Source organism: Notamacropus eugenii, chromosome 1 (genome assembly GCF_028372415.1).
Source record: "Notamacropus eugenii isolate mMacEug1 chromosome 1, mMacEug1.pri_v2, whole genome shotgun sequence".
Lineage (NCBI taxonomy): Eukaryota > Metazoa > Chordata > Mammalia > Diprotodontia > Macropodidae > Notamacropus > Notamacropus eugenii.
Window position 1 is genome coordinate 181,445,762 of NC_092872.1, and position 22,159 is coordinate 181,467,920.

General features: G+C 37.5%; 1 protein-coding gene across 2 annotated transcripts in view; it reads left to right on the top strand.

Annotated features, from left to right (window-relative positions):
• INA (internexin neuronal intermediate filament protein alpha) overlaps positions 1–10,989 on the top strand; it is a 51,353-nt gene extending 40,364 nt beyond the window's left edge. For both annotated transcript variants that reach the window (XM_072621422.1, XM_072621425.1), the window contains 2 exons: positions 7,769–7,893; positions 8,991–10,989. In XM_072621422.1, the coding sequence (XP_072477523.1) occupies positions 7,769–7,893; positions 8,991–9,297 (432 nt within the window). In that variant the 3' untranslated portion in view covers positions 9,298–10,989. The remainder of the gene's footprint in view (positions 1–7,768; positions 7,894–8,990) is intronic.
• Positions 10,990–22,159: the final 11,170 nt, after the last annotated feature.

The window sequence follows — 22,159 nt, forward strand, 5'->3', positions numbered from 1 at the left end:
TCCCTCTTCACCTGTCCTTCATGCTCCTAAAAGATATTTCCTATTTGTTCCTCCCTGTCTTCCAACAAACAATGGCTACTGCATCTTCAGACTTGCTGTGGGATGTGTCTGGTTGACCAGGAAAGGGACAAAAGACCGGAGTATGTGGCAGGGAGGGGGAAGCACAAGCAAAGAATGGTAATTTTACTTTACTTAGGGGCACAATAAAGCTTCATTAATTTGGCCTCCACTAATTCACAAATCTGGGATAATTCAGCCCGATTTGGGTTAACTTTTGTACCTTTATCCTTTTGTGAAGAAAGTGTTTGAGAAAAATAATTTGTGTAAATAACGTGGAAGTCATTTATCTGAAGAGCACAGTGTTTTTAAGGTCTTTGAAACAATATCTGCAGACATGCTCCTACTTTCAAATGAACCTTTCTTGTGTTCAGTGCATGCAAAGTGAACTATTTGTGTTAAAATGTAAATTATTGTTGTTATTTGTTTCAGCAAATCCGGGGAGTATCTCTACTTTATCTACAGCTAGAAATTACTGTGAATACATAAAAATAAAGTTGAACTGCATCACAAAATCCTAAAACCCAAGCTTTCTACTAAATATCTGGCTCTGTTCCCAGTCATTCGGAATTCATGGAGTGCTACTATAACTGGGATCTAGACTGCATTTCTTCTTCCTAGATTCTAGGGAGAAGGACTAGCTGACCCCTGAAAGTATAGCTTTGTTACTCTAAAAAAAAGAGGTGCCCAGACTAGGATAATTTTAACACACTTGTCCTTTATATTGTACCATGGTATCCTGTTGACAAGCATAGCATACAGCTTTTCCTTCCTTGGCCTGGTGGTGGTGAGAAAGAGGAAGGGGTGGTATTTATGATGCTTGGTTGTCTGTTTTGCTTTGAAAGGCTTTCAGGGTCACACAATAGCATGGGCAGTCAGACCCAGGTCTGCAGAAAAAATGCGGCATCTGCAGCTCTGCAGTGCTGCACCCCACCCCACCCCCTCCTTTCTGCCCCAGCAATTCCTTTCAGGGCTAAGTGGAACAGCTCATGGGAGTCAAAGAGTGAGATGTTTAGACAGTCTTGAGCTATTTCATTTTTCTTGGGTGTGGCTCATAGGCCCACCTGGTGTCCTAGGAGGGCTGAAGCTGCTGGGTATTTCCTTGGCCAAGAAGCAATAAAATCTTCTTTCTCAAGGAATTTCATAACAGGTCAAGTTAAAGCACCATGATTCCCTCACTAAAGTTCAACTGTCCTGTCTTTTTTTTCTTTTTCCCCCCACTGCAGAAGAAAGGATGCCATTACCTTTTCTTCTGCTTTAAAAAACAACCAACCAATCAGTGTATTTTCCAGCAGCCCAATGCACATCTTACTTTATAAGCTTGTCCTTACATAAAGCTAGAGGAAAAACACAGAAGAACCAAGTTGAGAACTATGCAGTGAACCGTGCTGTATATTCAGCACCATGCTAGATATAAGGGAAAAAGAAGTATTAGGTGATGATCTCTATATTATAATTGTAGAGACAAAATTCATACATATGAAACAAAGAATAACTCAAGGTGACATAATCAAATGAACAATGGTGTAACACAAACTAGGAGTGGTGGGGTAGCTCAAGGGAGGGAAGGACCATAGTTATTAAGGTATGTCTCAAATCAAACATAACCACCTCTTTTCCTTGAGAGCATTCCCATTCATTGCAGAGAGAAATTCCAGTCCCTGTATCATTTCTCTCATTTTCTTCACATTCTTGGAATGAATGCAAAACCTTATGGAAAAGCAAAGGGAATATATTCTCAGATAGAGCTCGGTGACCCAGCCCAATAATGAAAAGACAACCACAGATCTTTGAGAGGTGAAGTTGCTTCCTTGAAAGACTTTGCTGATTCTTCTTATTTCATTGGTCTCTGGGGAGTAGTGTAATGGCTGCAGTGCTCTCACCAGGATGAAACTGGAGCTTAGCCTAATTAAATTGTGTGTGGGGTCTATCCACTGAAAGTGATAGGGTGGGGTGAGGGAGAAGCAGCAGCTTGTAAACATAGAGCCACAGAAATCTATCTTTAAAATTACAAGTCAGGACAGAGGATTTGTTTGTTTTCTGCTTACTCATGGACCTTTCTTTCTACTTAATGCCATTGCCTAAATCATCCTGACTGATTTTTCACATTTAGAAATCCCCTTATTCTTATACTCTGGATAGACTTTACCCTTTGTTGCTGGAAAACAAAGGAAGAAAGGAGAGTTCTTTTCCAAAAGGACATGTCCTCATCCACTCATTACTTATGGCTTAGGAAGACATCATTTACAGAAGGACGTTCTTATCTGACAAAGGTGTGGCCTTAACAGAAGCTGAGAATGACATCCCAAATAAATAGAAATGTCTCTTGTTGCTTTTTCTTCCTTTACACCACCATCACTTTTCTCTGTTTTATTCATTTTCCAGCCCCTGGCTTTTAGTGCTGATGTCAGTAATTTAAAAATGATGTTTCTTAAGGTCCTATAAAATCTTCCACTCAACTCCCTCAGCAAAGCCTAAAGCTCCACAGCCCAGGGAAGCAGACTATTGAAATCATATAGTAGTTCTTCATGTGGACAACACTATCTTTCAGAATAAGTGCTGAATTATCTTCCCATGGTATTTTTGAAAATCTATTCAAGATATAAATAGGAAACTAATAAGAGGGAAGAAGAGAGAGTCAGATGAGCTGTCAAAGGCATTTCCTTCTACTGAGAGCAAAACAGCACCTTTTATCACAGTCTAAGCCTCTACAAATTAGTAGAGAACCTGATACAAATGAAAGCTACTAACTCTTAACTGTCTCTTCTATCTTGAAATGAATTGTTTTGTTTGTTTGTTTTTTGGAGAAGAATAATGCTCTTATTAACAAATAAGTGAAGTTAAGCAAAACATACAAACACTTTGATGGTGTCTAACAACTTATGTCTCATTATGTGTCTGTTTTCTATTACTTTAATGTGGAAAGGCAGGTTGCTCAGTGGGCCAGAAGATTCATCTTTGTGGGTTCAAATCTGGCCTCAGACACTTACTAGCTATGTGACCCTGGGCAAGTCACTTAACCCTGTTTGCCTCAGTTTTCTCATCTATAAAATGAGTTGGAAAAGGAAATGGCAAACCCCTTCATTATCTTTGCCAAAAAAACCCAAATAGGGTCACAAAGGGTCAGTCACAACTGAAAGTGACTCAGCAACATACCAGGAAAGGATATAGACCTCTAGAGTCCATTGGTGATTGCATTTATTTAAATACTGATGTTTTTATATTGCCATGGTTGTTACATATATTGTTCACTTAGTTCTGCTTACTTTGTGTTGCATTAGTTCCTTTTAGTCTCCCCAAATTTGTCCAAATTCCTCATATTAATTATTTCTTACTCCAGTATTTTGATGGATCATTGTATCTCATTGATGTAGCTACTCCTTTAATTTATGCCAACTACAACCCATCCATGCCAGACCATCCTATTCAACACCTCCACACATATCCACAAAAGACACTCCCCTCCATGATTTTCTGGGGGCTTTTCTCATTTTGATATCACATAGATGCTAATGAAAATTATCCTTCTGTTATCCCTTGCATTTGTTTTGTGATCAGCACATCTCTTTTTTGGTCAACTCTTTCTTTAATGACCTTTAAACCACTTTTCCAGCATCATTTTTTTGTAATGAACTGCAATCTACTCACATCCACCATGTGCCTTCCCATCATCCTTTGAGTGATTCTCACCTTCAGTTCTTTAAAAACCGTAATATTCCATGATATAACTATATGTTACTAGAAGACTATTAGTATTAAAAAGATAATCTGTTTCATGGAAAAGCTGGGAGTAGTGATAATGTGGTTATTATAGGAATTATTCAGTTTTCCAAAGGCAATCTATAGCACTTTCCTTCATCTTTTCAGTTCTGGGCTTAGTTCACTACATATTTGTAATGTCTGTCCAAGATATGTGTGTGCCTGTGCTCACATATGCATGTGGGTGTGCGTGTGTGCATTCAGTCACGCATCAATGGACAAGCTCTATGGATTGTCATTTTACACATCATAATCTGGACAAAAGATATTCTTCATCCACTTGATTTTCCCTGTGTGGATAGTTAAATCAGATTATGTGTGTGTGATTATAGATCTCATTTATTAGGTTCTGCAATGTTTTGGGACTTGATCCAATATCATTTACAAATAAGAGCATCTAAAGGACCTCATCATCTATAGAAGACCCCTTCTAGCTCTTTATCCATGACCTCTCTGATCTTTCAGATGCCTTAAGAATACAGCCCTCAAAAACTTCAAAATGGATCTCTTCTATGTATGCTTGATTTAGTCCAGTTGTTTTTCCCATCTTTGTTTTCTTCAGTGTTATTCCCACTTCCTCAGATAACGCCTCATTGTTTCTTTCAGTATAATAATGATGTCATTTCGGTTCTCTTTGAGAATGAAGGAAAACAATTAACCATTCTATTATATTCATAGACCACAAGTTTGTTCATCTACTCCCTGATTGATGGGTACCCACTTTGTTTTTAGTTTTTGGAACCTCAAAAAGTGTTGCTTATGGATATTTTTGTATACATGGTATCTTTCCTTCTATCTTTTGACTTCCTTTGGGCATATGCCTAGTAGTGATACTGCTGGGTCATAGTGTTCAATAATTGTAAATCAACATACAGAATAGTTGGACCACTTCACAGCTCCATTAACAGTATTTTAGAATGTCTGTATTCCCACAGCCCTTCCAACATATTGTCTTCAATATACAAGCTCTCATTTGACTTTATGATAGATAAAGAGGTATACCTTTGGTTCCAATTCCTTTCCTGAAATGCTGCCTATGGTGAGAATATTTTATCCTTGTATACAATATTCACTTTTGACTAAGAGAGACTGTCATTAGAGTAATATATTTTAATTTTTTAAAAGATAATTTTCTTGGAAAACTATATTGGGGAGGGTGAATCCAATAAAACCCAATACAATCATATAATTAGAACTAATCATATTAAAATGTGTATACTTTAAGAAAGTGTTACTCTTTACCTGCTGTGGTCTCCTTTTTGTATATGTACATATAATTTTTTTGTGTGTTTTTATGTCATTATAATAGATGTATAGTGGATATTCTTCTAATTATACTTTTTTCTTTTCATTATTCTGTCTCTTTCCATATTTCTTTGAATTCCTCAAATTTGTCATTTTAAATAGAGGAATAATTTTTTTCATTTTTATTTTTATCAGTTACTTATTTTAATGTTAATTGTTTTGAAATTTTTGAGTTCCAAATTCTCCCCAGCCCTTCCCCAACCCATTGAGAAAACAAGTAATATGATATTAATCATAAATGTGAAGTCATACAAAGCATATTTCCAATTAGCCATGTTATAAAAAAAAAAAAGTAAAATAAGTGAAAAAAAAATTCATTATTTTTATATACCACAATTGGTTTAACCATTTCCTATGGATGATATTTTTAAAAGAAAATGATTGAGAAAGCTGCGGAAAAGTTATGGGGAGCCAGAGTAGCACAGTATACTGGGTTGAGAATGCTCAAAGAATTGATTTCTAGTCTCAGCACTGTCACGAATTGTGCCCTTTGAGAAGTCACTTGACCTCTCTAAACCTCTGGTTTCTCCTCTGCAAAATGAAGGGGTTTGGATTCAATAGCTAGAGTCCTTTCCAGAAATAACATTTTGATATGTACATCCCCATACTATCCAAAACCCATGTGGAAGTCCTTTTTCTGTATGAATGAGATTTCTAAATAGCCAAAGTAGAATTTGCCCTTTTAGTAGGTAGCTTTAATCTGAGGTTTTCAAAGCATCTTAAATATACAAAGACATCTTATTTTCTGTTTTGAGGAGGAGAAGGGAACAGAAGAGAAACTCATCAGGATATTTTGGAAAGCTGTGGCAAAGAGGGAGCAATGGATAGCATACTGGATGTGGAGTCAGGAGGGGCTGAGTTCAAATCCAGCCTCAGACACTTACTATCTATATGATCCTGGGCAAATCATTTAACCCTGTTTGCCTCAGTTTTCTCATCTGTAAAATGATCTGGGAAGGAAATAGCAAGCTGCTTCAGTATCTTTGCCAAGAAAACCCCAAATTGGGTTACAAAGAATGTAACATGACTAATTAACAAAACAAAACAAAAAGGCAAGCCAAAGATCATAGTCCTGAGTTTTTCATCTTAGACTAACCATGAAATGATCAAGTTTTTTCCCCCCTTCACATGATCTTCATTTCTGAAAATGATCTATTTCTTTAGCTTTGGTAGTATCAGTATAAATCCATTATGTCACTTGCAGTAGCACCTTGAAATAAAATGCCCCCTGCCTTCCAGGAGTCTTCCTTGCTTTGTCTCCCAATGATTTTAGAGCATTTTTTATTTCCATATAATTGGTATTTTGCCCCACTTACTTTTAAATTATTGTTGATTGTTCTATCCCTACTGGCCATCAACGTCTATTCTCTGCTGAGTTTTACTGTTTATAAAATTAGTAGGAGGTGTAATTTAAATTCTTTCTGCTGTTTCTTAGAGTTTGAAGGTTTGTACATCTTACAGTATCAATTATATTTCTCATCACCAAGGCTGGCTTTGTTGAACTTAGGACCAAGCAGTAGGAGATGTGAGTCTACCCAGCAAATGTAGTGTACTATAACTTAGATATCTCATGCACTGATGTGCATCATATACCATTTCCAGTATAATAATTCTCAGTCTCTTGAATCTTCCATATCTCCTAAGCCACTGATGGGACCATTGCCTTTTGTCTTGTCACTGGACTCTGATGACTCGGGAGGAGAGAATGAGGTTGATGACTTTGTGCAGCTTTGCCTCACTTAAATCCAATTTACACCCAAGTCAAAACATCATCCTTGTAATGTCATTAGTCCTCTTTGAGAACACAGGATGAACAACAAATAAGTAACAACAAGCCACTAATACAATTATATGTGGTTAGTGACTTTAGATATCCAGCAAATTTCATAAACAACAAATTCAAAGTTTCTTTCTTTCTGAGCCTGGACTTGTACTTAGAAGAATTTGGAGTAGGACCCTATGACATTTAAAAAATAATACTGATTCAGTTTTAGTATTTAGCTAAAACAAGCTTTTCTATTCCATTCTTGACTCTTTTTATCTACTGATTAAAAGGTTGTTAGTAAAGAACTTCTGTAGCAGCTGTTGAAAAATGATAGTAAGGAAATCAAAACACGAAAAGATGCAGGGCAGCCTGGCTAGGCTTGTTGTCTTTCTGTTCTGCTCTTATCCCAGTGGGAATTTATGGGTTCTGAGCCCCTGATAGAGATTGTGGGGTAGAGAAAGGATATGTAATTACTGTACATTTTTCCTGCTAGATTGTAAGTTCCATGAGGGCAAGGATGACACCTCAAAACTTTATATCTCTTCTTGAATCTAGAATAATTCACAGAATAAGCTTTTTAAAAAAAAATAAATTTTATTGATGCATTTTATTTTTACATCACTTACATTTCTCTCTGGATCTCTCCTCCCTCTTTTTCTCAGAGAGGCATCCCATATAACAAAGAATTTCGGAGTAAACTCTTAATCAATGCTTCCTGAATGAATAAAAGGATGGATGAACAATGTAATGAGACAAGCCAGGAGTGGGACAATCTATAGCTGATATTATGAATTTCCACAATGATCAGAGTCATACACCCCATGGGAATACCTCTGAATTTAGACTGATTTGGATTAATTGGTCAGGACTTCTCTTTTGCAGGATAGCATTGGACAGCTAGAGAATGACCTGAGGAACACAAAGAGTGAGATGGCTCGCCACCTGCGGGAGTACCAAGATCTGCTCAATGTCAAAATGGCTCTGGACATTGAGATTGCAGCTTACAGGTAATGCCCAGCTCATAGGCAGTGCTATTTGAGGGCACTGCTCAGAGTGCCCTAGGTCACCAGAAGCATGTAACCAACGTGGATATTTGGCTGCATCCTCTTTGCTGGCTAAGTTAATATATAACAATGCCAGCAATCCACTTTTTGGCTCTCTCCCTCCTCTTAAGTCTAATCTGTTCTAGTCATGCCTTTCTAGCCCTTGTAATAAATGTACATGGGCCAAAAATATTCCCACATTGTCCATGTCCAGAAAATAATCTCATTCAGCACCTTGGATGCATTACCTCTCTGTGAGGACATGAGTGGCATTTTTCTTGATGGGTCTTCTGGAATTGTAATTCATCACTGACATTGATCAGAGCTCTTAAGTCTTTCAAAGTTGTCTTTACAGTTTTGTTATTGTGCAAATTATTCTCTTGATTTTGTTCATTTCACTCTACATCAGTTCATACAAGTCTTCCCAGGCTTCTCTGAAATTCTAATTTTAATAATTTCTTATAATAATGATAATAGCAACTAGCATTTACATGGCACCTACAATGTGCCTGGCACTTTACAAATATTATCTCATTTGATCCTCACATAGTTGAGAAAACTAAGTCAACCAGAGGTTAAATGACTTGCCCAAAGTATCAGAGCCATTAAGTGTCTGAGACTAAAATTACTCTCAGATCTTCCTGTCTCCAGGCCCAGAGCTCTATTCACTGTGCCACATATCTCTCTCCTTATGGCACAACAATATTCCATTCTATTCAGATATATTTTGTTCAGCCATTCCCCTATTGATGGGCACCTTGTTAGTTTCCATTTTCTTGCCACTATAAATTTTTTATGTCTTCAGATTCTGGTTTAAAAATAATTGTGAGACATTATGTTAATAAAAAATAATCTCTATCCTTAAATAGTTTATAGTTTAATTGGGGAGATATAGAACATTTATAATTACTTGTGATACAAAATATATTTTTTCAAGTATATAGTCCTGACTTTGTGTCAGGAGATCAAGTCCAATTGGACCTTTTCTGAATGGCTTGGGGTTGGTGGTTTGACCTCTCAGTGATATTTTCTGCTAATCCTTCTCTCTTTTGGATTCACAGGAAGCTGCTAGAAGGTGAAGAAACACGGTTCAGCACTGGTGGAATAACCATTTCAGGGCTGAATCCACCTCCTAATCCTGGTTACTTGATGTCATCTAGAATGTTTAGTTCAACTTCCTCAAAAATGTCACCCCCTGTCTTGTCTAAGAAAGAGGAAAAGGAAGAGGAAGCTTCTAAAGTGGCTTCCAAGAAGGCTTCTCAGATAGAGGAGAGCTTTGCAGAAATAATGGAGGAAAACATAATATCCACTAAGAAAACCGAAAAATCAAACCTAGAAGAAGTCACCATTTCAAGCCAAAAAATATAGTCAGTGCTTAAAAAAACAACAACCCCTAATCAAATAAGAAACTAATAAGAGGGAATAATATACATTTGACCTTTTAAATAGCTCCCCTTCCCCAACCAAATATCTGTGACATAGTATAAAATATCTCCAGGCTTTAGTAACATTTTCAATACTGAATTTTCTCTCAAGCAAGAAAAACTCACTTAGAAGCACCTGCCTGACCTGCTAGGAGCCAACCACAGTCCTGGAGCAATCACAGAGAAGTTACCCAATATTAGGCCCTTCTCATTCAGGCAGACAGATGATTCTAAGCCAGAGAAGGTGCCAACTGAGGTGCTAAATCTTCTGTGATCATTGTCATTCGCTCAGCCCGTACCCAGTTCACTCATGCTCCTTAGATACATAACAAATCACTGCCAAAGATGAATCGACCTGCCCACATCCTAGGTAACTGCTGCTTATTGCTGTTTGATATAGGGTGAATGTTGGCTCCTCAGGTGCTGCTCTAGCTCATCTTCATTCAGAAAAAAATAAAAGGCCAGTTAATATTCTTCCCTTTTAAACAATTTCAGGATTTTTGAAAAAGAAAAAGTTTGCCCCTGCAGCCCGCTGTGCCCAGTGGGTGACTAGATGCATTCAGTCGTTTCTGTGATTTATGTGATGACTTCTCATTACCATTTCACATCATCTAACGTAGTTAAAAAAGAACTTGGCGATGAGTGATGCATTTGGATAGCTCTTTTCCTCTCACATAGAAAATGCAAATATTTCCTAGACTGGTTAGTTTGTGACTCAAATCTATTTAGTCAAAAATTCACTCTGTTAGGAGTGTACCTTTCACCTCAACTTTAGAGCACATTAGTAATAATTCTAAGCTGTGCGCAGCCTGATAGATTTAGGATAAACTAGAAAAAACATATTTCTAAGGATGAAGCAGCCAAGGACTCCATTCATCTGTGATTATTCATTTGTGGTGATGTAGCATTAGTCTGCCCATGGTCTCATGAGAAGACGTATTGTCCCTTAGATAAAGTCACGTTTGTATCTTTCCTTCCTTCCAACCAAGGTTCTAGCGAAGCCTTGTCTTTGTTCCCTTGTAACCCAAGAGTCTCACTGCATATTTTATGTAACTGGGCCTCACAATGACACAAAGTATAGCCGAATGAAACAATACAAGTAAACTCCTTTTCAGTCAATCAAAACCACCAGCAGATAGAAAAAAGGAAAAATATTTGAATTTTCCATTTCTTAAATTGTGCTCCACCAACAAATTGTCTTGACTTTGAATGCAGAGTTGTAGGTGCCCCATTTTCCTGTCTTGGAAGTGGGTCCTATGTGGCCAACCTATTAAGTCTCCTCAGCAGAGCAGCTTCTGCATCTCACAGCTTCTGCATCTCGCAGCTTCTGCATCTCAGCCTTATTTGTGCCGACTGACACCTGCCAAATATGATGTAGGAAAATAAAGCCCTAACTGCTTTTGATCACTTTCATCACAGCTGAAGAATTTTGCCGATCTCTTTTTACACATTTTCACTCCAGGGCTCTGTGGTGATAATTATAGTAGTTATAGTTTCTCTAAATTTTCCTGTCCTATTAAATGTAAGGGTTTAGAATAGTCATTTTTCTTCTCTCTCAGCTTCTCTCCCTTCTCCCTTCTGCTGTAAGACACATTAGTAAAAATAATAATTAAAAAAACCCCACACCTGAACTTCACTTTCATAGTCTGTGTTATTTGTGGTGTGTTATTTTGCTGAAGGGAGGGTGATTTTGGTTTGGCGAGCCCACACCATTTGGATTCTCTTCTTGCAATGCAAGCACAGTTCAAACCACAGAGAACTCAGGAACTGGACTTTGGTCTGTATGGACACATTTTACTTCTCTCTACAAAAGCCCTGACAAACTGTTAATGACCTCATTAATATTGATACATGCATTAGAAATAATTGAACTCATTCATCTTTCCTTCAAACGGCCCCCCCCCCCCCCATCCTCTATATTTCCTTATTTCTGTTCAGGGCACTACCAATCAACCTTTCAGTCACCCAGGTTCACAGCCTCGAAGCTTTCCCCTTCCCTCTCCCTCACCCTCCATATCAAATTAATTGCTGAGTTTTATCCATTCTACCCTCATGACATTTCTTGCACCACCCTACCTTAAGGCTGATCAATTCGACCCTGGACTATTATCACAACAGCCTCCTAACTGGACTTCCAGTCTCTCCCCTTACCAATCCATTCCCCACAGATATGCCAAAATAATCTTCCTAAAGTACAAATTTGACCATGTCACTCCCTGCTCAAGAATTATCAATGGTTTCCTCTTGCCTCACCTTAGTATGTAAAGTCCTTTGTGACTTAGCTCCAAACCCCCTCTCTGGTTTTATTGTATATTACTTTTTCATACACTCTACATTCCATTCAAACTGACCTATTTGCTGTTCCCTGAACTCCCTACCCATTTCTCCTTGCTGTGCTCTGCATAGACTGTCCATGAGCCTGGAATGTACTCCCTTCTTACCTCTGCTTCTTAAATTCTTAGCTTCCTTCAGGACTTAGCTCAGGTCCCATATACTATGGGGAGACTTTTCTGATTTCCTTAGTTCTTAGTATCTTTTTCCTTCTCAATTATTATCTATGTACTTACATGTTTGCATGTTTCCCTCCCTCAGTAGAGTGTGACTTTTTTATTTTGTCTGTGTATCTCCAAAATCTTTGCATGTAGTAGGCACTTAATAAATGATATTTAGACTGTATTGGAGTGGATTGATGAGAGCCACAACATACATCGCGCTTCGAAACGCATTGTCAATGACAAAACCTCAACCAGAGTGTGGATGACTTTCTTGGGGATGAATGCAATGTCACTTAGAAGCAGTGATAGAAAAACAGTCGCTCATGAAAAGGATGAAACAAGACCTTGGCTACTTTTACCTTTGGAGACATTCCTGAGAATGAATGTGGTTCTAACAGAAGTCAATGGATAAAAGTAGCCCTCTAAAGTAGAAGCCCTTGTTCGAGCAGAGTCCTTTGTTTAACCCAAATATGTGACCTAACTTTGCAGAGTTCAGATCTTATCTGGACACAGAAATGGAAGATTCTTCTCAGGTCACTCAAGGCTCCACATGGCCAATATGGGGGTAAATGGATGCTACTCATGATTTGTATTGATAGGTAAAATGACATTTACATAGCAGTACTTTAAGAATTGCAAAGCATTTTACTTGTCATTCACTTGATTTTTATAGCAGTCCTCTGAGGTAGGTGCTATTACGATTTCTGTTTTACAGAAGGAGAAATTGAGGCATAGAGAAATTAAGTGACTTGTCCTGGGTAACACAGCTAGTAAATGTCTGAGGCAGGATTGAACTTACTGAATCTAGGTCCGCTACTCTATCCAGTAGGCCAGCAAGTCACAGATCAAACTCCACTGATTAGGACTCTATACTTGAGTACTAGACTTTGGTCTGTCACCTAGTTCCCTTGCTGTAGCTTAGATTTTCTTACTCAAGAGGATAAATCCTTGTAGATGTCTTTATTCTCTTAATTTCATGCATCTAAGAATACCTGTACAGTACTTAGAGACTGATGGTATTCCTAATGAGAAGTTAGACCCATAGTTATATAGTTATTTGTAATTCAAATACCTTCTAAGGACTTGCTAAACTGGCATTTCCCTACCATGAAAATAGATTTTAAGAGGACATTTAGGTTGCTGTTTCTAAGAATTATTTGCCCATTGAATCCATCTTTGCCAAGGTCCTTCTCTAATCACATCAATGAAATCTCTGGCAACTCTTAACTGCTGACAAGTCACTTTTTCTCCTATTCTTTTATCTATTTCCCTAATCTCTCTCCTGATTTCCAGTCTCACATCTCCAATTACCTACTGGAATCTCAGATTGCATGTCCCATTGACATATTAAATTCAACAAATCTAAAAATGAACTCATTATTCCCACTCTCCCCGCATTGTGTCCCCCATCCCCAACCCTCCTGTGTACTACCTTCCCAAAGGCACCACCACTTCTCAGTCACCCATGCTCACCAGGTAGGTGTTATTTTCAACTCCTCATTCACCACCCCCTTCCTCATATTCAATCAGTGGTCAAATCCTGTCAATTCTACCTTCGTAACATCTCTTGAATACATCCCCTTATCTCCTGACATTGCCACCATTCTAGCATCACCTTACTTCAGCCCTGAGACTGGTCTTCCTGCCCCAAGTCTCTCCCATCCTCCTTTCAGCTATTAAAGTGATGTTCCTAAAGTGTACGTTTGACCATATCACTCTCCCCTATTCAGTAAACAGGAGGGGCTCCCTATTATCTCCAGGATCAAATATAAAAATTCTCTGTTAGGCTATTAAAGCCCTTCCTTCTTAACCAGGCCCTTTCCAGTCTTCTTATACGTTACTCCCTCCACACATACTAGCCTCAATGTTATTCCCACAAGATACTCCATCTCTCAACTCTGTATATTTTTATTAGCTGTCCCCTATTCCTGGAATTCTCACTTTCTTCACTTCTGCCTCCTGACTTCACTGGCTTCCTTCAAGTCTCAGCTAAAATTCCTTTTTCCATAAAAAGTCTTTCCTAGTCCTTAATCTTAGTGCTTCCTTCTCACGTTATTTCCAATTTATCCTGTATGTATCTTGTTTGAACATAGACATTTGCTTGTTGTCTCTCTGCATTAGATTGTGAGTTCCTTGAGGATAAAGACTTTTCCTTTTTTTTTTTTGGTATCCTTAGCATAGTGCCTGGCACAGAGCAGGTCCTTAATAAATGCTTGTTCACTTGATTTGACTTCTTAGGGAGTCATGTGTTCTATGATCTAAAATGGAAATGAAGCAGACCTTAAGAGCAAATTATATCTAAAGACGATATAATCAGAATAATCATATGTAACATGTGTGGTCAAGGATTTAAGGCAGAGAGAAGGGAAGCAACTTCAGTTATGACCTGCTAACTGGAAAGCTATTTAAAATGTTCTAAGAAAATAGAGCAAGTACTCTGAAGATCATATGAATAACATATAGTGTGAGCTTCCACTTCAAATGATCTTGGCACTTAAAAGCAATTTTCCAAATAATCAAATATGCTGAATCCTGATCATTTCACATTAGGAGCTCTCCCTTATGAAGACACAGAAATCTTTCATCCTATTTCCTTCTTCTTTGTCCCTGGGCAAATCACTTGACCTCTCTAAGCCTCGGTCTCCCCATCTGTAAAATGAGGTTAATAACAGCATAAAACCTATGTTGATCATATAATATATTTACTTTTTGGACCTGATATTTATTTAATAACTAATAATAATGACTAGCATTTATGTAAGACTTTGAGGTTTGCAAAATGCTTTATCTGTGTTGTCTCATTTGGTCCTCACCACAACCACAACAATGTAGTTTGCATGTAGTATAATAAGTGATCATTAGACTGTATTGGATTGATTGTTGAGAGCTACAATATACTTCAAGCTTCAGAACGTCTTGCCGCTGGCAAAACCTCAAGCAGAGAATGGATGATTTCCTTGGGGATGAATGCAAAGTCACTTAGAAGTAGTGATAGAAAAACAGTAGCATATGAAAATATTGGAACAAGGGCTTGGCTGATTTTGCCATTTTAAACATTTCTGAAAATGAACATGGTTCTAACAGAAGTCACCAGATAAAAATAGTCCTGTACAATAAAGGCCTTTATCCCAAAGTACTTTGTTTGTCCTTAGGTTTAACATATATTAAATATAGCTCCCAAAAGGTCCATTTTTAAATTATTAAATATTGGCTCCAAAAAGCAAACAAATCATGATGACTTCTTGGGAACTGGTACCTAGAGCTTATGGGCTGATTCTAAATAATTGAGATTGCCATCGAAGCTCAAAGTCCTTTGCCAGCTCTAAAAAGGAATGCTGAAAATTCTGAAAAATGCAATTTGCACCTGCAGTAGTGGCCAGTCCACAGAACCATCAGAGAGAAATTTTGGTGTAATGGAGAGTATTTTGATGTATGAGTTTACCCTCTGAGTCTCTGTTTCCTTGCTTGAAAATGAGGACGATAGTATTTTAACTACTTCACATGTCGTGAAAGAAGCACTATATAATACTATTATTATTATTAACAATAACAATAATAAACTCACAGAAGCTCTAGAGGCCAAACAAAGGGCTATTCTTCTGTGCCAGCTGAGACCATTGTGTGTGCCCCCACGGGTCAATTCCAGAGAGCATGAATTTCGTTAAGAACACCCAAGTCCTGAGGTAACAAAGGTATCGATTACCAGAGAGCAGAAACTTTTGTTCATAGAAAAGGTCAGAGGTCTCTGATGAGTTTTAAATGAAGGCAAGAAAGGCAGAGATAGCTGGAAATAATGATGACTGAGAGGAAGCTTCGGAGGATTCTCACCAATTTTATTTTTATTAGGAAACTACCAGCTATTTTTGAGGATCTGAAAAGAGTCCAAAAAAATCATTCCCCTTTCAGCACCACCCCCTCAACTAAATGAATGGATGGATCCAAGTTTAGTAATGTTGCCTACAACTGATACAGCTGGAAATGCTTCTCATGCCTTACGAGCTGAGCTCATAAGGGCAAATCTCTCTTAAATTAACATAATTAACATGGCTGGCTTTGATATATCTTTAGATTTTATTCACACAATGGACTGATGCTATCAAGAACTTGGTTATTTTAAAATACCTCATCTTCATAAATCCTTGACTCATGGGGGAGGGGTGAGCTCTTCTGGATTCAGCCACATAAAAAACTGTTTTCATTACATTAACATGCCTTCCTGGGAATCTGAAAAGACTGAAGAGAATGATTAGTGGGGTAGATCAAAGACTTAGGCTCCTCCCCTATTGATCCTCCTCAAGATGATGTGAGGCCCCTATTTCTTCTTCTTTTCTCTTAATTTTATGAGTTTATTGAGTTCCTTATGGAGCAGGGAGGGAAGAAGGGAATAGCAGAGAAATGAATGCATTCTTGCAATCCCTTGATTTTATAAGGGCAAATGGGGTTGTCTCAGAAAGGTGTGAGTCACACTGCAGATATTCAAAGATTTATGCCTTCTGCAGTACTTTGCCCTTCCCAAACAAAACAGAACAGAAATTTCAGGCTATACATAAAAAATAAAAGGAGACCTGTTCTCAGGAAGATCTTCAGGTTTGCTTTCTTGTATAATTAACAGTTGTGACATTCAAGATCATTACTTTCTCCAATGGTTACAATTTTACGGGCTGTCCACTTATTCCTAAGAAGACAATAAATAAAATATTTGTGATGCCTCATTGTTCTTCTCAGAGTTTACTGAATACTTGAAAGAGGGTGGACAAAATCACACATCTGAGACTTGGAGTCTTGTACATTTGTATTAACATCATATGATCAAGTCATTACAAATCAGAAAAAAGTCCTTTTTCTTTTTTTAAGCAGTGTACTTGTACAGAGTAAAAGCATTTTTACATTCAGTTAGCACAAGCTATGTTGAGAATATGAATATTAAATAGGTAAGTATGATAATTGGCATTTTCTTACGTAAGAATAGAGAAGTACATGACATACATTTCCATTTTTATCTCCTTCATATTTGTTACTCCAGTTCTGAAAGCTTGGGATGAAGAAGGGCAGAAAGGGGAAGGTGGTTGTAGATTTCAGCTCAATAAAAGAGCTTTCTGAAAATCAAAAGTATCCAATAATAGAATGAGTTGTTATGTGATGTAGATAACTGCATTCTTGCAGGTATTTGAGCAGGTGCTGGGTGACCACTTGTGAAAGTGTGAAGGACTCATGAATGGGGAGGAAGGTTGAATGAGATCACCTGTAAGGTCCCTTTCAGTTCTGAGATTCTATAATGTTCATATCTCCCTCCTGGGAACCTCCTTCTGTAATAAAAACTTGAAGAGTTAGCAAAAACCATTAACACATGGAGGGCATTCGACAGTTCATGCAACATTCCATATACATAGTCTCTTAACCTGTTCAGTGAAAGTAAGGAAATGCACTTTCTTATCTTTTTCCCAGGGCCACTGTTGGTTGTTACAAATACACAAATTCATTTTGTTTATGTCCTTTCTATTTATATTGTTAGAGTTACTTCACTCATCATGTTCCTGCTTTTGCTTCCTTTGCATCAATTCATATATGTCTTCCTATCTTGCTCTGCATTTCTCATAGCTATCATTTTTTCAGATTTCATTAATATTTTCCCCCAATTACATGTAAAAACAAGTTTTAACATTCATTTTTAAATTTTTGAGTCCCAGATTCTCTCCCTCTCTCTCTCCCCCACCCCCCACTGAGAAGACAAGCAATTTTATACAGGTTATACATGTACAGTCATGCAAAACCTATTTCCACATATCATTTCTTACAACGCAATACTATTCCATTACTTTCATGCATTAGTTTGTTTAATCATTCTCCAATTCATGGTCACCTATTTTGTTGCCAGCTTTTTGCTACCACAAAAACAGAGCATTTTGCATTAAAGTGTACCTAGGTCACGAATTTCTCAGCATGCTTTAGTGAGTCAGAACTCTAGAGGTTGTGGTAAAATAACATTCACTTAGTAAGTGGCAGCTGCTGCCTCCTCTCCGCTGTGAAGGATTTATGTTTCTGGCACAGCTTCTTTGTGCATAAGAACCAAATGACTCCAATATAGGCTCTTAAACGATGTTCAGTACTGTTAGATTTAAAGAGTACCAGAGGACAGGGTATCATACAGCTTTTATTCATTTCATTAAATAGAATGAAATAGACAGATTCCTTGTAAATATTTAAGTTGAGAAGCTGTTTTTTTGTGTTTCTCTTCTATCCATTTTATTTCATGAAGCAGAAAGCATTCATAAGCCAGAATGGAAGCATCACAACTAAATTTTGAAAAATGTAATTTGGAAAACAAGTATATGCAAAGAAAAAAACCTCCACACATGCCAATACATTCCTTTTATAGTGTAGAAAGATTGGCCACATTTTTAAAGACATTTCTTCCTTTCCTTCTGTGCAGCAGCAGAATTAAGCTACAATTTACATTGCTATCTCTACAGTGATATCAAACTAAACTCCCAAGCCTAATTCAACAAAAGACTTTCTCTTTCCTGACCTTTTAAAGCATTTGGGTAAGGTTAAAAGAGGAAAAGCCTATTTTTTTTCTCAGGGTGCCGTGATGTATTATTACATCCCGCAAAGAAAGACAAAAAGGCAATTTATGAACTAGAAGTCAAGGAGAAAGAATGTAAAATTGAAGGTTTGACAGATTAAGTATATAGCACTAAGGGTCATCTTGTTATGGAGCAATAGATGATAAACATGCAAAAAAAGTTTAAAAAAAGAGAAGTGATGTCATTTGCATTGCATCTGACCTGTCTATGTCTTTCTGGGAACATTTCAGATGACCTTGAGTGTTTTCACTGTTTGTAGCCATCTTTCTCTTTCCCATCCCCCAGTTCAGCTCACAGCACATTACAGTCCCAGAGAGAGGGGTGATGTAGTCTTTCTCAGTTTCATTTAGCCATAGTGTAATGCTTATAGGTGTCAGAAGGTAAGAGGGAAAAATCTTCTGCAATATTAGCATTTAAAATCTTTTCTGTGTTAAAATAAGCACACAAGATAGAAGCATTGACTAGTATCTTGAAACACTGTGAATTATCTTCCTGTCATACATTATTTGTGAGGAAAAATTGCTGACAGGGCAATCCCTTCCTCTGTAATACCTTGATATCACTTTCTCACCTCTAGCCAGTGGTATATTAATGCATCAAAGAATTAAAATCTTCTACCAGATTTGGATTCAATAGGTATCTTCTTTTTAGCACTAGGAAAAAAACACCTTTCACCTTAAATACCATTGCCAAAATAAAGAGAAAAAACCCCACTTATAAGACAACACGGCACCATTAAAATAAAATCAAAAGGCAATAATGATCTATTCATAACGTCCATCCAGCTAAGGGCTAGACTGGCACATTTGGCAGCCTTACAGAAGCAGATCAATATAGCATTTCATTTGGGAATAAGTTGCTATTAATCGTTAAGGAAAATAAAATGCAGATTTCACCAGCCAAGCTTTGGAGAGAGACTAAGAATCAAACCTGTACCCATGACAACCTGAACTAGCTTGGCACGGTGCTTTAAAGAAATCAAAGATGAACATATCAGAATTTTCATTTGCTTGATTGTCTTCTATCAGCAGAAGCTTTAAAACTGACTTAAAAAAAAAAAAAACATGTGGAATCCACTTGGGAAATGCAGTGACAGGGAACTCTCTACTTTGTGAGGCAATTTGCTCTGTGGTTAGTTGGCACTGATTGTTAAGAAATTTTTGATATACTTGGCTGAAAGTAGTTGTTTCCTGGTACATTCCTAGAATCACAGGACCACAGATTTATAGCTAGAAGGGACCTTAGAGGCCATCTAGTGCAACTCTTTCATTTTACAGATAAAAAAGCACACAATATCAGAGGTGAGATTTGAACCCAGTTTTTCTGGAATCCAAACTGAGTATTTTCTACCCATTACACCATGTTGTCTCTAGTTCTCTTCAGTGGTTATAGTTCTGAACCTCAGAACTACAGAAAATAGTTATAGTTCCTCTTCTACATGACTAGGAGGGAACAATGCTTCTGTTCTCTTAGAATAAATTATATTTTTCATACAATGTAAACTTTTTTATTGTACTGTTAGTCTTTTTTTTTAACTCTTTTTTAAAATTTTGAGTTCCAAATTTTCTTCTTCCCTCCCTCATCTCTCCCATCCTTGGGAAGGCAAATAATCTTATATAGGTTATACATGTTCAGTCATGCAAAATATATTTCTATATTAGCCATGATGCAAAAGAAAACACAGACAAAAAAACGAAAAAAAAGTTCTGATCTGCATTCAGACTCCATCAGTTCTTTCTCTGGAGATGGATAGTAATTTTCATCATAAGTCCTTTGGAACTATTTTGGTTGTATTGACCAGAGTAGCAAAGTCTTTCATTGTACTGGTCATTGTACAATATTGGTGCTATTGTGTACAATGTTCTGGAGCTGATCACTTCACCTTGTATCAGTTCATAGGAGTCTTCCCAGGTTTTTCTGAAACCATCCTACTCATCATTTCTTAAAGTACAATAGTACTCCGTCACAATCATATACTACGACTTGTTCAGGTGTTGCCCAACTGATGAGCATCTTCTCAATTTCCAATCTTTTGTCACCACAAAAAGAGCTACTATACATATTTTTGAACATATGTGTCCTTTTCCTTTTATCTCTTTAGGATACGGACCTAGTTGTATATTGCTGAATCAGAGGGCAATCACAGTTTTATAGACCTTTCAGCAAAGTTCCAAATTATTCTCCATAAAATGGTCAGACCAGTTCAAAACTCTAGCAGCAGTCCAGTAGTGACCCAGGTTTTCCACATCCCCTCTAGTATTTGTCATTTTACTTTTCTGTTATATTAGCCAATATCATAGGTGTGAGGTGGTAACTCAGAATTGCTTTAATCTGCATTTCTCTGATCAATAGTGAGTTAGAGAATTTTTTTCAAATAACTACAAATAATTTTGATATCTTCTTCTGAAAACTGCCCATTCACATCCTTTGACCATTTATCAACTACAGAATGGCTCTTATTTTTATAAATCTGGCTCAGTTCTCTAAATGATTGAGAAATGATTAGAGAAATTGCAGTAACATTTCCCCAGTTTCCTGCTTTCCTTCTAATGTTGGCTACATTGATTTGTTTGTGCAAAAGCCTTTTAATTTGATGCAATCAAAATTATCCATTTTATATCCCATAATACTTTCTATCCCTTATTTGGCCATAAATTCTTTCCTCATCCATATATCGGACAGGTAAGTTTTTCCATGGTCCCTTGTAATGTTAAGGGAATTTGAAGATCTTCCCTGCCCCTTAATAGGTCCATGTGACCTGCTTTGAGCTTTGGCCCAGACCACAGCTTGAGTTACATGAAGCCCATGGTGGGAGGGGTTGCACAAATGAGTGCAGCAGAAAGAGAGAGTGAGGTAGGGCTGAGAGTGAGGGAACAGGCAGAGCACGGCAGAGCAGTTAGCCTGGGTGAGAGAGGCGCATTTTGCCTAAGGGAGCTTGTTTGTGGGGAAGCCTGACTGAGGGAAGGCTTGGGGATGGTGGTCGTCCCTCTATCCGTAATGTGTACAAACTTCTTTGTTACCATGGTGGAATTGGCTTTCTGGTATCTGAATAAATATTTTGGCTTTTTCTGTGAGGAAGAGAGTATATATTTTGCAAATTTACCCTGGAAATAGCCTGCAAATCTATAGTGACTGCTGTGGGTATTGCATTGGCACTATATCCCTTACTTTGCTTATATGTCTATTATATTGATTCCCTTGATATTCTTGACTTTTGTTTTTCCAAATGAATTTTGTTATTATTTTTCCTAGTTCGACAAAATAATGTTTGGGTAGTTTGATTGGTATGACACTGAATAAATAAATTAATTTAGGTAGAGTTGTCATTTTTATTATATCGGCTTGCTAACTGTGTGACCCTGGGCATGTCACAACCTCTCTGAACCTGTTTTCTCATCTGTAAAATGAGAGTTGCACTAGATGGCTGCTAACGTCCCTTCTAGCTCTAAATCGGTGGTCCTGTAATTCTGGGAGTGTATCAGGAAACAGCTAGCTTTCAGCCAAGTATATGAAAAAGAATTTCTTAACAATCAGTGCCAACTAGATATGTCTATTTGTGTGAAAAGTGTTTGTAATTGCATTCGTAGATTTCCTGGGTTTGTTTTGGCAGGTAGACTCCCAAGGATTTATATTGTCTGCAGTTATTTTAAATGGAATTTCTCTTTCTATCTCCTCCTGACGGGTTTTATTGGCAGCATACAGAGATGCTGATAATTTATTAGGTTTA